The sequence below is a fragment of the Ranitomeya variabilis genome, chromosome 1 (assembly GCF_051348905.1).
Source record: "Ranitomeya variabilis isolate aRanVar5 chromosome 1, aRanVar5.hap1, whole genome shotgun sequence".
NCBI lineage: Eukaryota > Metazoa > Chordata > Amphibia > Anura > Dendrobatidae > Ranitomeya > Ranitomeya variabilis.
In genome coordinates, this window is record NC_135232.1 from 970621150 (window position 1) to 970634238 (window position 13089).

The 13089-nt window shown below is 45.2% G+C and overlaps 1 protein-coding gene across 1 annotated transcript in view; it reads left to right on the top strand.

Annotated features, from left to right (window-relative positions):
- Window positions 1-13089, top strand: part of MND1 (meiotic nuclear divisions 1) — a 226310-nt gene that overhangs the window by 17742 nt on the left and 195479 nt on the right. Inside the window, exon 3 of the mRNA XM_077279358.1 lies at window positions 12946-13003. Within this exon, the coding sequence (XP_077135473.1) occupies window positions 12946-13003 (58 nt within the window). The remainder of the gene's footprint in view (window positions 1-12945; window positions 13004-13089) is intronic.

The window sequence follows — 13089 nt, forward strand, 5'->3', positions numbered from 1 at the left end:
ATGGGCGTCAGAGAAAAATATAGTTCTTACCAATAACGTTATTTCTCTGAGCCCATGACGGCACCCGTACATTCCCTCCCTTCACTTGTGGGTGTGCACACTAACATGGTGCCATATGCTATTTATATGATTAGGTCACGCGGTATCTCAATTAAGTTAAGTAATATTAAAACTAATAAGCTATTCCATAGTCTCCCATCGTTCTCTAGTAAACAACTGATGCGGGAGAGTGGTACCTCCTTTTTATCTGTAGGTTTCCTGTCCTTGGTGGGCGGATTCCATCTCTCCGTGGTGCCGTCATGGGCTCAGAGAAATACCGTTATCGGTAAGAACTATATATATTTTTTATAGTTGAAGTACTCCGATCCTGTTCTGGCTGGTTTGATAATGCAGATGTGCTTTCCATCCACCGCACCCAAACAGTTGGGGAAATCACACACACTCCAGAATTTCTCTGCAATTCCCATCCACATGTCCGCGGTGGGTAGGGGTATAAACTCATCCCGGAGAACATTCCACAAAGCCCGGCAGGTGTCCGCAACTATTCCGGACAGGGTGGAAATTCCAAGCCGGTATTGGAAGTGGAGGGATGATAAGCTCTCTCCGGTTGCCAGAAATCTGTAATAAAATAAATAAAAAATAATTTACAATCAATTCTATTTATGGTGTTGTTCTGCTAAAGACATAAAGGAAAATAGAAAGAATACATGTCAGAACAACCAAAATTATGACTGGCATTTGTTTAGAATTGTTACGTACCTTAATGTAACCAGCAGACGTTCCTCTGGAGCAGTGATTTTCAACCTTTTTTGAGCCGCGGCACACTTTTTATACTTAAAAAATCCCGAGGCACACCACCAACCAAAATGGCACAAAATGGTGCGTCCAGGTTTGAGATGAAAGTCCGCAGTCATTCTATGTGACTGCAGGCTTCTGAATTCTCACAGCGCAAGCACTGCACACTTTCAGGATTCTCCCTTGCCGGTGGCCAGAGTGGACGGTCATGACAGCACAAGTATGTGATTTGGATACTTCTGGTCACATTCTAACTAGACGTGTCCGGCCTCAGTCAATTCATTTTCATTGAATGAGGCCACACATGTCTAGTCAGCACGTGATCGCATGTATGTAAATCACCAACATCAGAGAATTATGATAGCAGTGTGCACTGTGAGAATTCAGAAGTCTGCAGTCACATAGTATGACTGCAGACTCATCACAACCTTGGACATCCCCTTTAATGTTCCTAACAAATAAAAATGAGAATTAGTATCACAAAAAAAACACATTTACGTCCAGGTACCTGATAGATGACGTTGTTTGTGGAGTCGCCTCTTTCTTTTCATCTTCACCTTGTCCAGATGCCATGATGACTCTTCTCATCCACCGGCAGAGCTCGTTTCTGCAGACTTCCATCTTCTCCTGTCTTCTGCAGCACATCCCGACACAACACCCTTAAAGATAGCCGTGTTATTATAATGCTCCGGAATAACAATATCTGCCCTAGGCTGAGCCTCTGAGTAAATAATTGCCCCTCACTTTATTCCCAGCACATAATATGACCCTCACTGTCCCTCTTATGGTACATGCCATCCACACTACCCTCTCTCTCTTTTCCATACTTCACACTGCCTTCTCATACGGTGTCCCTCATAGAGAGCCCAGTCTCCTTCATTACACTCCTCCTACTTGGCATACTGTCTCCTCCTGGCTGTTACCCTCACACTACTCAGTATCTATTATGTGTCCACTCACACTTTCATCCCCCCATACTGTCTGCACACATTTCTAATAGCCTCCTCCTGTACATCCCCCCCCCCTGCTAACATACCCCTTTGCTCTCTCCATATTTCCTCCTCACACATTCCCCCCTCACACATTCCCCCGACTCCCCATACTGTCCTCACACATCCCATCACCGTTGCTCCCAGTACTGTCAGCACACATTTTTCCCCTCGCTACTGTGTCCACCCCCATCTCCCCACTCACCCCCACAGAATATATCCACTGCCCTTCCGATAGAATAAATCCATCCCCTTCCACAGAATAAATGCACCCTGCCCCACACATGCTAAATAAATTCCAGCCCCCCCCCACGTACACACTGAATAAATCCCCCCCACACACACTGAATAAATCCCCCACACACACTGAATAAATCCCCCACACACACTGAATAAATCCCCCACACACACTGAATAAATCCCCCACACACACTGAATAAATCCCCCACACACACTGAATAAATCCCCCCCACACACTGAATAAATCCCCCCCCCCACACTGAATAAATCCCCCCACACACTTAATAAATCCCCCCACATACTCCCCATAAACCCACCCCACGCTGAATCTTCGGTGTCTTCAGCTCCACAGCACAGGAGCACTTACCACCAAGTCTCTTCTTTCTCCTGCGCGCCGGATAGTGACGTCACAGCGTGATCACATGACTTGATCACGCTGCTGGCGTCGCTCTGACCCGGCAGTCAGAGCCTCAATTGTACTCGCAGCTGGTAGATGTCTGCGAGTACAATTGATCTCCGGGAGCCGGCGCGCTGCAGCTTCTCTGTGCCGGCTGTCAGCTTGACAGTCGGCACAGAGAACAGCTGACTCCCGTTCCCCGCGGCACACCCGACCATGTGTCGCGGCACACTAGTGTGCCGCGGCACACTGGTTGAAAAACACTGCTCTGGAGGAATCGCTCTACGCAGCTGGGTGTCCTGTCTCCGGATGGCTCCTTGGACACGACCAAGCAAATCCCGAAAAGAGTCTTGCGACATCCCGGTATATTCCGGGAATTTGTCCTGGTTGGCATTAAGCTCGCCATATAGCGTGTGATACGCTCCATGTCTCTAACATAGTTCGATAATGGGGTGTCGCCAAAAACGCCTACGCCGTGTCCTTCTCCATCTCCATCTTTCTCGATTTCTTTGTTGCGCCCAAGCAAACGCACAGGCAAGAAACAGCTTGATGCTTAAATCCAGGTTGAAATAAAAGCTCTCCATGCAAAGATCCATCATGACACCGGATACAGTAGCACACTGTTAAGATTTCAGCAGTCCTATGGTCTATATATAGATATCCCATAATACACGCCCTCTGTAGTCCCATTGGCGGTGTCTGGTTATCTAGATTTTTCTCCTGTAAAATTTTCCACCATGCGCACAAAAACCGCAAACGCATGGAAAAGCGTGAAAATGCTGTGTTTTATTAACTGCATGCGTTCCTGCATGGGTCTAAAAAACCCTGCGTTTGCACATGTTTCTATGCTTTTTTTCCTGCACTTGCGGATTAAACGCTGCGGATTCGAACGCAAATGTGAAACTAGCCTTAGTCTTATTGACCAAAATCGCTGCAAATACACAGGGTTGTGTTTTTATACTTTGCAATCTTATGGTGAAAAAAAACACTGGAAGAATTGACATACTGCAGAGTTAAAGGGAACCTGTCACCCCCCCCCAGTCGTTTCAAACTAAAAGAGCCACCTTGTGCAGCAGTAATGCTGCATTCTGACAAGGTGGCTCTTTTAGTTTTGGGTGCTGTAACTTGAGAAATAATCAGTTTTATAATTTGTCTGAAGTACCTGGTCCTCAGTCAAGTGGGCCGGCGTTCCCCCCCTGCTTCAGACAGCACACAGCTGTCACTCACATCTTCTTGGCGCTGGGCGCCGCCTCCTCCTCACCGCTGTTTTCAAAAGTAGCCGGCGCCTGCGCTCTTTTCCCCTGCCTGGTGCAGGCGCAGTGAGCGCTGGCCGTTTTTCCTCATATGCAGTCCAGCTGACTGCGCCTGCGCGGCCACCCTGCCTGTGAATCCCAGGCCCGCAATGTGAATAAATCATAAGTCACTGCGGGGCTGGGAATCACAAGCAGGGCGCCGGCTGCTTTTGAAAACAGCGGTGAGGAGGAGGCGGCGCCCGGCGCCAAGAAGATGTGAGTGACAGCAGTGTGCTGTCTGAAGCAGGGGGGAAAGGCCGGCCCACTTGCCTGAGGACCAGGTACTTCAGACAAATTATAAAACTGATTATTTCTCAAGTTACAGCACCCAGAACTAAAAGAGCCACCTTGTCAGAATGCAGCATTACTGCTGCACAAGGTGGCTCTTTTAGTTTGAAACGACTGGGGGGGGGGGTGACAGGTTCCCTTTAAAAAAAACAAAAAACGCTACACCTTTTCAATTAAGTCAGGAAAGAAAAAACAAAGTAGCACTATAGCATGAAATATATGAAAATTTAACCCCTTCCCGCTGTGGCTCTTTGTCGTTTTTACGTTTTTGTTTTTCGCTTCCCTCCTTCCCAGAGCCATAACTTTTTTATTATTCCATCAATATGGTCATGTGAGGGCTTATTTTTTGCAGGACGAGTTGTAATTTTGAACGACACAATTGGTTTTACCATGTCTTGTACTAGAAAATAGGAAAAAAATTCCAAGTGTGGTGAAATAGCAAAAAAAGTGCAATCCCACACTTGTTTTTTGTTTGGCTTTTTTTCTAGCTACACTAAATGCTAAAACTGACCTGATATTATGATTCTCCAGGTCATTACGAGTTCATAAACATGTCTAGGTTACTTTTTATCTAAGTGGTGAAAAGAAATTCAAAACTTTGCTAAAAAAAAAAAAAAAATCATCAGATCGCTGCTATGTAGCTGAAATGTAGGCTTGCTACGAGCGCCGACCACAGGGTGGTGCTCACAGCAGGCCGGCATCAGTAACCATAGAGGTCTCAAGGACCTCTATGGTTACTGTCCTGACACATCGCCGACCACCGATCATGTGACGGGGGTCGGCGATGCGCTCATTTCCGGCCGCGCGGCCAGAAGCGGTAGTTAAATGCCGCTGTCAGCGTTTGACAGCGGCATTTAACAGGTTAATAGCGTCGGGTGAATCGCGATTTCACCCGCCGCTATTGCGTGCACATGTCAGCTGTACAAAACAGCTGACATGTCGCGACTTTGATGTGGGCTCACTGCCGGAGCCCACATCAAAGGGGGAGACACAACATGCGCAATACTAGTACGGCGCATGTTGTGAAGGGGTTAATTGCATTACTGCACTAGAAAATAGGAAAAAATGAGAATACTTAGCACATAAATTGGCCATTTCATGTGTACCCGGCAGCTGCAATAAGGCAATTCTCTCTGCTGTCACCTATCCTGTGATAACGCCTCTCATACTCATAGCCTGATAGCCTATATATGGAGATGGCTACTCTTTGTATGCACCTGTACACGCCTGGTTTTTGTTTAGGAAGTGACTGTCGGTCTTTTGATATTTGTATACATTTGCTCTCTTACTGAGCACTCCACCCCTCAGCCTCTGGCGGTTTTACTCACAGCAGGATCCTACCTTCCCATATACAAGTGCTTCTCACAAAATTAGAATATCATCAAAAAGTTAATTTATTTCAGTTCTTCAATGCAAAAATTGAAACTCGTATATTATATAGTCATTGCAGAGTGATCTATTGGAAGTGTTAATTTCTATTAATGTTGATGATTATGGCTTCCAGCTAATGAAAACCCAAAAGTCATTATCTCAGTACATTAGAATTACCAAAAACACCTGAAAATGCTTCCTAAGTCTTTACAAAGGTCCCTTAAGGTACCGTTACACTAAACGACTTACCAACGATCACGACCAGCGATGCGATCGTTGGTAAGTCGTTGTGTGGTCGCTGGAGAGCTGTCACACAGACAGCTCTCTCCAGCGACCAACGATCAGGGGAACGACTTCGGCATCGTTGAAACTGTCTTCAACGATACCGAAGTCCCCCTGCAGAATCGCACGGCCCTGCGCTTAGTAACCCGATATTTACCCTGGTTACAAGTGAACACATCGCTGGATCGGTGTCACACACACCGATCCAGCGATTACAGCGGGTGATCAGCGACGAAATAAAGTTCTGGACTTCTAGCTCCGACCAACGATATCACAGCGGGATCCAGATCGCTGCTGCGTGTCAAACACAACGAGATCGCTATCCAGGACGCTGCAACGTCACGGATAGTCATCGTTCTCGCTGCAAAGTCGCTTAGTGTGAAGGTACCTTAAGTCTGTTTCAGTAGGCTTCACAGTCATAGGGAAGACTTGGCAGATGTCCAGAAGGCAGTCTTTTGACACACTCCACAAGGAGGGTAAGCCACAAAAGGTCATTGCTAAATAAGCTGGCTGTACACCGAGTGCTGTATCCAAGCATATTAATGGAAAGTTGAGTGGAAGGAAAAAGTGTGGTAGAAAAAGGTGCACAAGCAACCGGGATAACCGCAGCGTCGAAAGAATTGTTAAGAAAAGGCCATTCAAAAATTTGGGGAAGATTCATAAGGAGTGGACTGCTGCTGAAGTCATTGCTTCAAGAGCCACCACACAGACTTATCCAGGACATGGGCTACAAGTGTTGCGTTCCTTGTGTAAAAGCCGCTCATGCCCAATAGACAACACCAGAAGTGTCTTACCTGCACCAAGGATAGAAAGAACTGGAATGTTGATCAGTGGTCCAATGTGGTGTTTTCAGATGAAAGTAAATTTTACATTTCATTTGGAAATCAAGGTCCCAGAGTCTGGAGGAAGAGTGGAGAGGCACACAATCCAAGCTGCTTGAGGTCTAGTGTGACGTTTCCACAATCAGTGATGGTTTGGGGAGCCATGTCATCTGCTGGAGTAGGTCCACTGTGGTTTTCAAGACCAAAGTCAGCACAGTCTACCAGGAAGTTTTAGAGCACTTTCTGCTGACAAGCTTTTTGGAGATGGAAATGTAATTCTCCAGCAGGACTTGGCACCTGTCCACACTGTCAAAAGTACCAATACCTGGTTTAAAAACAACAGTATCACTGTGCTTGATTGGCCAGCAAACTCACCTGACCTTAACCCCATGGAGAATCTATGCGGTATTGTCAAGAGGAAGATGAGAGACACTGGACCCAGCAATGCAGATGAGCTGAAGGCTGCTATCAAAGCAACCTGGGCATACCATCGAAACCTTCAAAAAGAACCTGAAGACCTACCTCTTCCGGCAAGCCTACAACTGCAGTAATCACTGATCGACCAAACCACTGCATGACCAGCTCTATCCTTACCTACTGTATCCTCACCCATTCCTTGTAGATTGTGAGCCCTCGCGGGCAGGGTCCTCTCTCCTCCTGTACCAGTTGTGACTTGTATTGTTCAAGATTATTGTACCTGTTTTTATGTACACCCCTCCTCACATGTAAAGCGTCATGGAATAAATGGCGCTATAATAATAATAATAAATAATAATAATAATCCATAACGCCTCCGCAGTGCCACAGGCTGATTGCCTCCATGCCATGCCGCATTGATACAGTAATTGATGCAAAAGGAGCCCCGATCAAGTATTGAGTGCATTTACTGAACATACATTTCTGTAGGCCAACATTTCAGATTTTAACCCCTTAACGACTGCCGATACGCCTTTTAACGGCGGCTGCTAAGGGTACTTAAACCACAGCGCCGTTAATTAACGGCGCTGTGGAAAAAGTGAATAGCGCCCCCCAGAGTCGGATTTTCTCTGGGGTCTTGGTTGCCGAGGGTAGCCGAGACCCCAGAGAACATGATTCGGGGGGTTTTTACCGACCCCCGAGTTGCGATCGCCGGTAATTAACAGTTTACCGGCGGTCGCAACAAAACGCGATTTGCCATTTAATTTCTCTGTCCTCCGATGTGATCGCACATCGGAGGACAGAGAAATAGTGTCCCCGATGGCCCCCAATAGCCCTCCAATACTCACCTATCTCCCCCGGTGCTCCTCGTGGCTCCCGATGGGCGCCGCCATCTTTTTTCCGGGAAAAAATGGCGGGCGCATGCGCAGTGCGCCCGGCACCCGGAAGATCTTTGGGGTCTCGGCTGCCGGGGGTAGCCGAGACCCCAAAGAACATGATCGGGGTCGGTTTTTACTGACCCCTGTTTTGCGATCGCCGGTAATTAACTGTTTACCGGCGACCGCAAAAAAAAAAAAAAAAAAAGCGATCTGTAATTCTCTGTCCTCTGATGTGATCGCACATCAGAGGACAGAGAAATAGGGGGATTCGGGGACCCTATCATACTCACCCGGTGTCCCCGAGTCCTCCTGCGTCTCCTCTTGCCGAGACGAGTTGGGGCTAAAATTAGGGTTAGGGCTAGGGTTAGGGTTAGGGTTGGGGCTAAATTTAGGGTTAGGGCTAGGGTTAGGGTTAGGCTACTTTCACACTAGCGTCTTTTGGCTTCCGTCGCAATGCGTCGTTGGAGAAAAAACGCATCCTGCATAAGTGCTTGCAGGATGCGTTTTTTTCTCCATTGACTTGCATTAGCGACACATTGCGACGGATTGCCACACGTCGCATCCGTCGTGCGACGGATGCGTCGTGCTTTGGCGGACCGTCGGCACAAAAAACGCTACATGTAACTTTTTGTGCGACGTGTCCGCCATTTCCGACCGCGCATGCGCAGCCGGAACTCCGCCCCCGCCTCTCTGCACCTCACAATGGGGCAGCGGATGCGTTGAAAAAACAGCATCCTCTGCACCCGTTGTGCGGCGCTTACAACGCTAGCGTCGGTACGTCGGTCCGACACACTGCGATGGGCCGAGTATGACGCTTGTGTGAAAGTAGCCTTAGGCTTCTTTCACACTTGCGTCGGTACGGGGCGGTCGCAATGCGTCAACCCGACATACCGACGCACGTTGTGAAAATTGTGCACAACGTGGGCAGTGGATGCAGTTTTTCAACGCATCCGCTGCCCAGTCTATGTCTTGGGGAGGAGGGGGCAGAGTTACGGCCACGCATGCGTGGAAATGGCGGACGCGACGTACAAAAAAAGGTTACATTGAACTTTTTTTGTGACGACGGTCCGCCAAAACACAACGGATCCAGTGCACGATGGACGCGACGTGTGGCCATCCGTCGGTAATACAAGTCTATGGGCAAAAAAGGCATCCTGTGGGCACATTTGCAGGATCCGTTTTTCGTCCAAAACGACGGATTGTGACGGATGCCACACGACACAAGTGTGAAAGTAGCCTTAGGGTTAGGGTTAAATTTAGGGTTAGGATTGGGGCTAAAGTTAGGGTTAGGGCTAGGGTTGGGGCTAAAATTAGGGTTAGGGTTAGGGTTGGGGCTAAAGTTAGGGATAGAGTTGGGATTAGGGTTAGGGTTTGGATTAGGGTTGGTATTAGGGTTACGGTTGGTATTAGGGTTACGGTTGGGATTAGGGTTACGTTTGGGATTAGGGTTGGGGTTAGGGTTGGGATTAGGGTTAAGGTTAGGGTTGGGATTAGGGTTAGGGGTGTATTGGGATTAGGGTTAGGTTTGAGGTTAGGGTTGAGATTAGGGTTAGGGGTGTGTTGGACTTAGGGTTTTGATTAGGGTTATGGTTAAAGTTGAGATTAGGGCTGTTTTGGGGTTAGGGTTGTGATTATCGTTAGGGTTGTGATTAGGATTATGGACCGGGTTGAGATTAGGGTTAGGGGTGTGTTGGAGTTAGGGTTGGAGTTAGAATTGGGGGGTTTCCACTGTTTAGGTACATCAGGGGGTCTCCAAACACGACAGACAATTTTGCGCTAAAAAAGTCAAATGGTGCTCCCTCCCTTCTGAGCTCTGCCGTGCGCCCAAACAGTGGTTTACCCCCACATATGGGGCATCAGCGTACTCGGGATAAATTGGACAACAACTTTTGGGGTCCAATTTCTGTTACCCTTGTGAAAATAAAAACTTGGGGGCTAAAAATCTTTTTTGTGGGAAAAAAATATTTTTTATTTTCACTACTCTGTATTATAAACTTCTGTGAAGCACTTGAGCATTCAAAGTTCTCACCACATATCTAGATAAGTTCCTTAGGGGGTCTAGTTTCCAAAATTTGGTCACTTGTGGGGGGTTTCTACTGTTTAGGTACATCAGGGGCTCTGCAAACGCAACATAACACCCACAGACAATTCTATCAAAGTCTGAATTCCAAAATGGCGCTCCTTCTCTTCCGAGCTCAGCCGTGTGCCCAAACAGTGGTTTACCCCCACATATGGGGTACCAGCATACTCAGGACAAATTGGAGAACAAATATTGGTGTCCAATTTCTCTGGTTACCCTTGTGAAAATAAAAACTTGGGGGCTAAAAAATCTTTTTTGTGAAAAAAAAATAAATTCTATTTTCACTACTCTGCATTATAAACTTCTGTGATGCACTTGGGCATTCAAAGTTCTCACTACACATCTAGATAAGTTCCATGGGGGGTCTAGTTTCCAAAATGGGGTCACTTTTGGGGGGTTTCTACTGTTTAGGCACATCAGGGGCTCTCCAAACGCGACATGGCGTCCGATCTCAATTCCAGTCAATTTTGCATTGAAAAGTCAAATGGCGCTCCTTTGCTTCCGAGCTCAGCCATGCGCCCAAACAGTGGTTTACCCCCACATATGGGGTGTCGGCGTACTCAGGACAAATTGTACAACAACTTCTGGGGTCCTTTTTCTCCTGTTACCCTTGGTAAAATAAAAATTTGGAGGCAAAAAGATCATTTTTGTAGAAAAAATGCGATTTTTTTATTTTCACGGCTCTACGTTATAAACTTCTGTGAAGCACCTGGGGGTTTAAAGTGCTTACCACACATCTAGATAAGTTCCGTAAGGGGTCTAGTTTCCAAAATGGTATCAATTGTGGGGGGTTTCCACTGTTTAGGCACATCAGGGGCTCTCCAAACGTGACATGGCGTCCGATCTCAATTCCAGCCAATTCTACATTGAAAAAGTAAAACGACACTCCTTCTCTTCCAAGCTCTGCGGTGCGCCCAAACAGTGGTTTACCACCGCATATGGGGTATCGACGTACTCAGGAGAAATTGCACAACAACTTTTGTGGTCTAATTTCTCCTGTTACCCTTGTGAAAATAAGAATTTGTGGGCGAAAAAATAATTTTTTGTGAAAACAAATGCGATTTTTTTATTTTCACGGCTCTACGTTATAAACTTCTGTGAAGCACTTGGGGGTTCAAAGTGCTCACCACACATCTAGATAAGTTCCTTAAGGGGTCTAGTTTCCAAAATGGTGTCACTTGTGGGGGGTTTCCACTGTTTAGGCACATTAGGGGCTCTCCAAACGCGACATGGCGTCCGATCTCAATTCCAGCCAATTCTGCATTGAAACAGTCAAATGGCGCTCCTTCACTTCCAAGCTCTGCGGTGCGCCCAAACAGTGGTTCACCTCCACATATGGGGTATCGGCGTACTCAGGAGAAATTGCACAACAAAATTTGTGGTTAAATTTCTGTTTTTACGCTTGTGAAAATTAAAAAAAATGGTTCTGAAGTAAAATGTTTGCAAAAAAAGTTAAATGTTCATTTTTTTCTTCCACATTGTTTCAGTTCCTGTGAAGTACGTAAAGGGTTAATAAACTTCTTGAATGTGGTTTTGAGCAGCTTGAGGGGTGCAGTTTTTAGAATGGTGTCACACTTGGTTATTTTCTATCATATAGACCCCTCAAAATCACTTCAAAGGTGATGTGGTCCCTAAAAAAAAACATGGTGTTGTAAAAATGAGAAATTGCTGGTCAACTTTTAACCCTTATAACTCCCTAACAAAAAAAAAATTTGTTTCCAAAATTGTGCTGATGTAAAGTGGACATGTGGGAAATGTTATTTATTAACTATTTTTCGTGACATATCTCTCTGATTTAAGGGCATAAAAATACAAAGTTTGAAAATTGCAAAATTTTAAAAATTTTCGCCATATTTCCGTTTTTTTTCATAAATAATCGCAAGTAATATCGAAAAAATGTTACCACTAATTCGAAGTACAATATGTCACGAAAAAACAATCTCAGAATCAGCGGGATCCGATAAAGCGTTCCAGAGTTATAACCTCATAAAGTGACAGTGGTCAGAATTGTAAAAATTGGCTCGGTCATTAAGTACCAAATTGGCTCTGTCACTAAGGGGTTAAAATTATTTTTCAAGCTGGTGTTATAAAGTATTCTAATTTACTGAGATAATGACTTTTGGGTTTTCATTGGCTGTAAGCCATAATCATCAACATTAACAGAAATAAACACGTGAAATAGATCACTCTGTTTGTAATGACTTTATATAATGAGTATCACTTTTTGTATTGAAGAACTGAAATAAATTAACTTTTTAATGATATTCTAATTTTGTGAGAAGCACCTGTCATTGTAGGCTATCGATATTAGAAGAATTACTTTAGGATAGGTTTCCAGCAGAGAGAATCGCCTTATCGCAGCTGCCGGGCACACATGAAGTGGCCAATTTATGTGCAAAATACTCTCATTTTTTCCTATTTTCTAGAGCAGTAATTTGCATATTTCCCAGAGGAGCATTGTGGCTTTACGTTTCCTCATTTCGGCATGCTTAACATGTCACTCTCCGCAAGAAGAAATGATACTTCTTGGATCTAGAGCAGTAATTAAATTCAAATTTAATATATTTCCTGTTTGCATGCTATAGCTCTACAGAGTGCTACTTTATTTGTTATATATGGAGATGTCTACTCTTAGTAAGCATCTGTACACATCTGTTTTCTGTTTAGGAAGTGACGGTCAGTCTTTTGATATTTGTACACATAGGAAAGTAAAAAGAAGCATGTGCATGAGATTTCTGAAATCTCACTATAAAAAGCAGCTCTTAATTTGCGTTCAAAAACCTAAAAAAAACATGCTGCAAAGACGCAGTGTCATAGTTTTACAGTGTGGATAGCCATTGCTCTAAGCCTCGTGCTTAATTTTATAATTGGGAACCTATACACTTCTGTTTAACTTTGTAATTCCTCCAAATCAAGGTTCTATACTCCCCAGTCCCTACGAAAGCCACCCTGTAATTCAGGCCAGTGGTGAGCATGATATGGCGGCACACTATGCATGCAGCGTTATTGTGCAGATGTGCTATATGTCAGTTGCAACATCAGACATTTCAAAAATATGCGATTTACTCATTTTTCCATTGTTTTTTTTCTACTAGAAGGATGTATTCCAACTGAAGGACCTAGAAAAAATTGCCCCAAAGCAGAAGGGAATTAGTAAGTAAATGGACATTGGTCTACTGTTTTTCTGTCACTTGTAGGTGTATTCTATGGCCATAAAGCGTGAGATTTGGAAGGCTGGT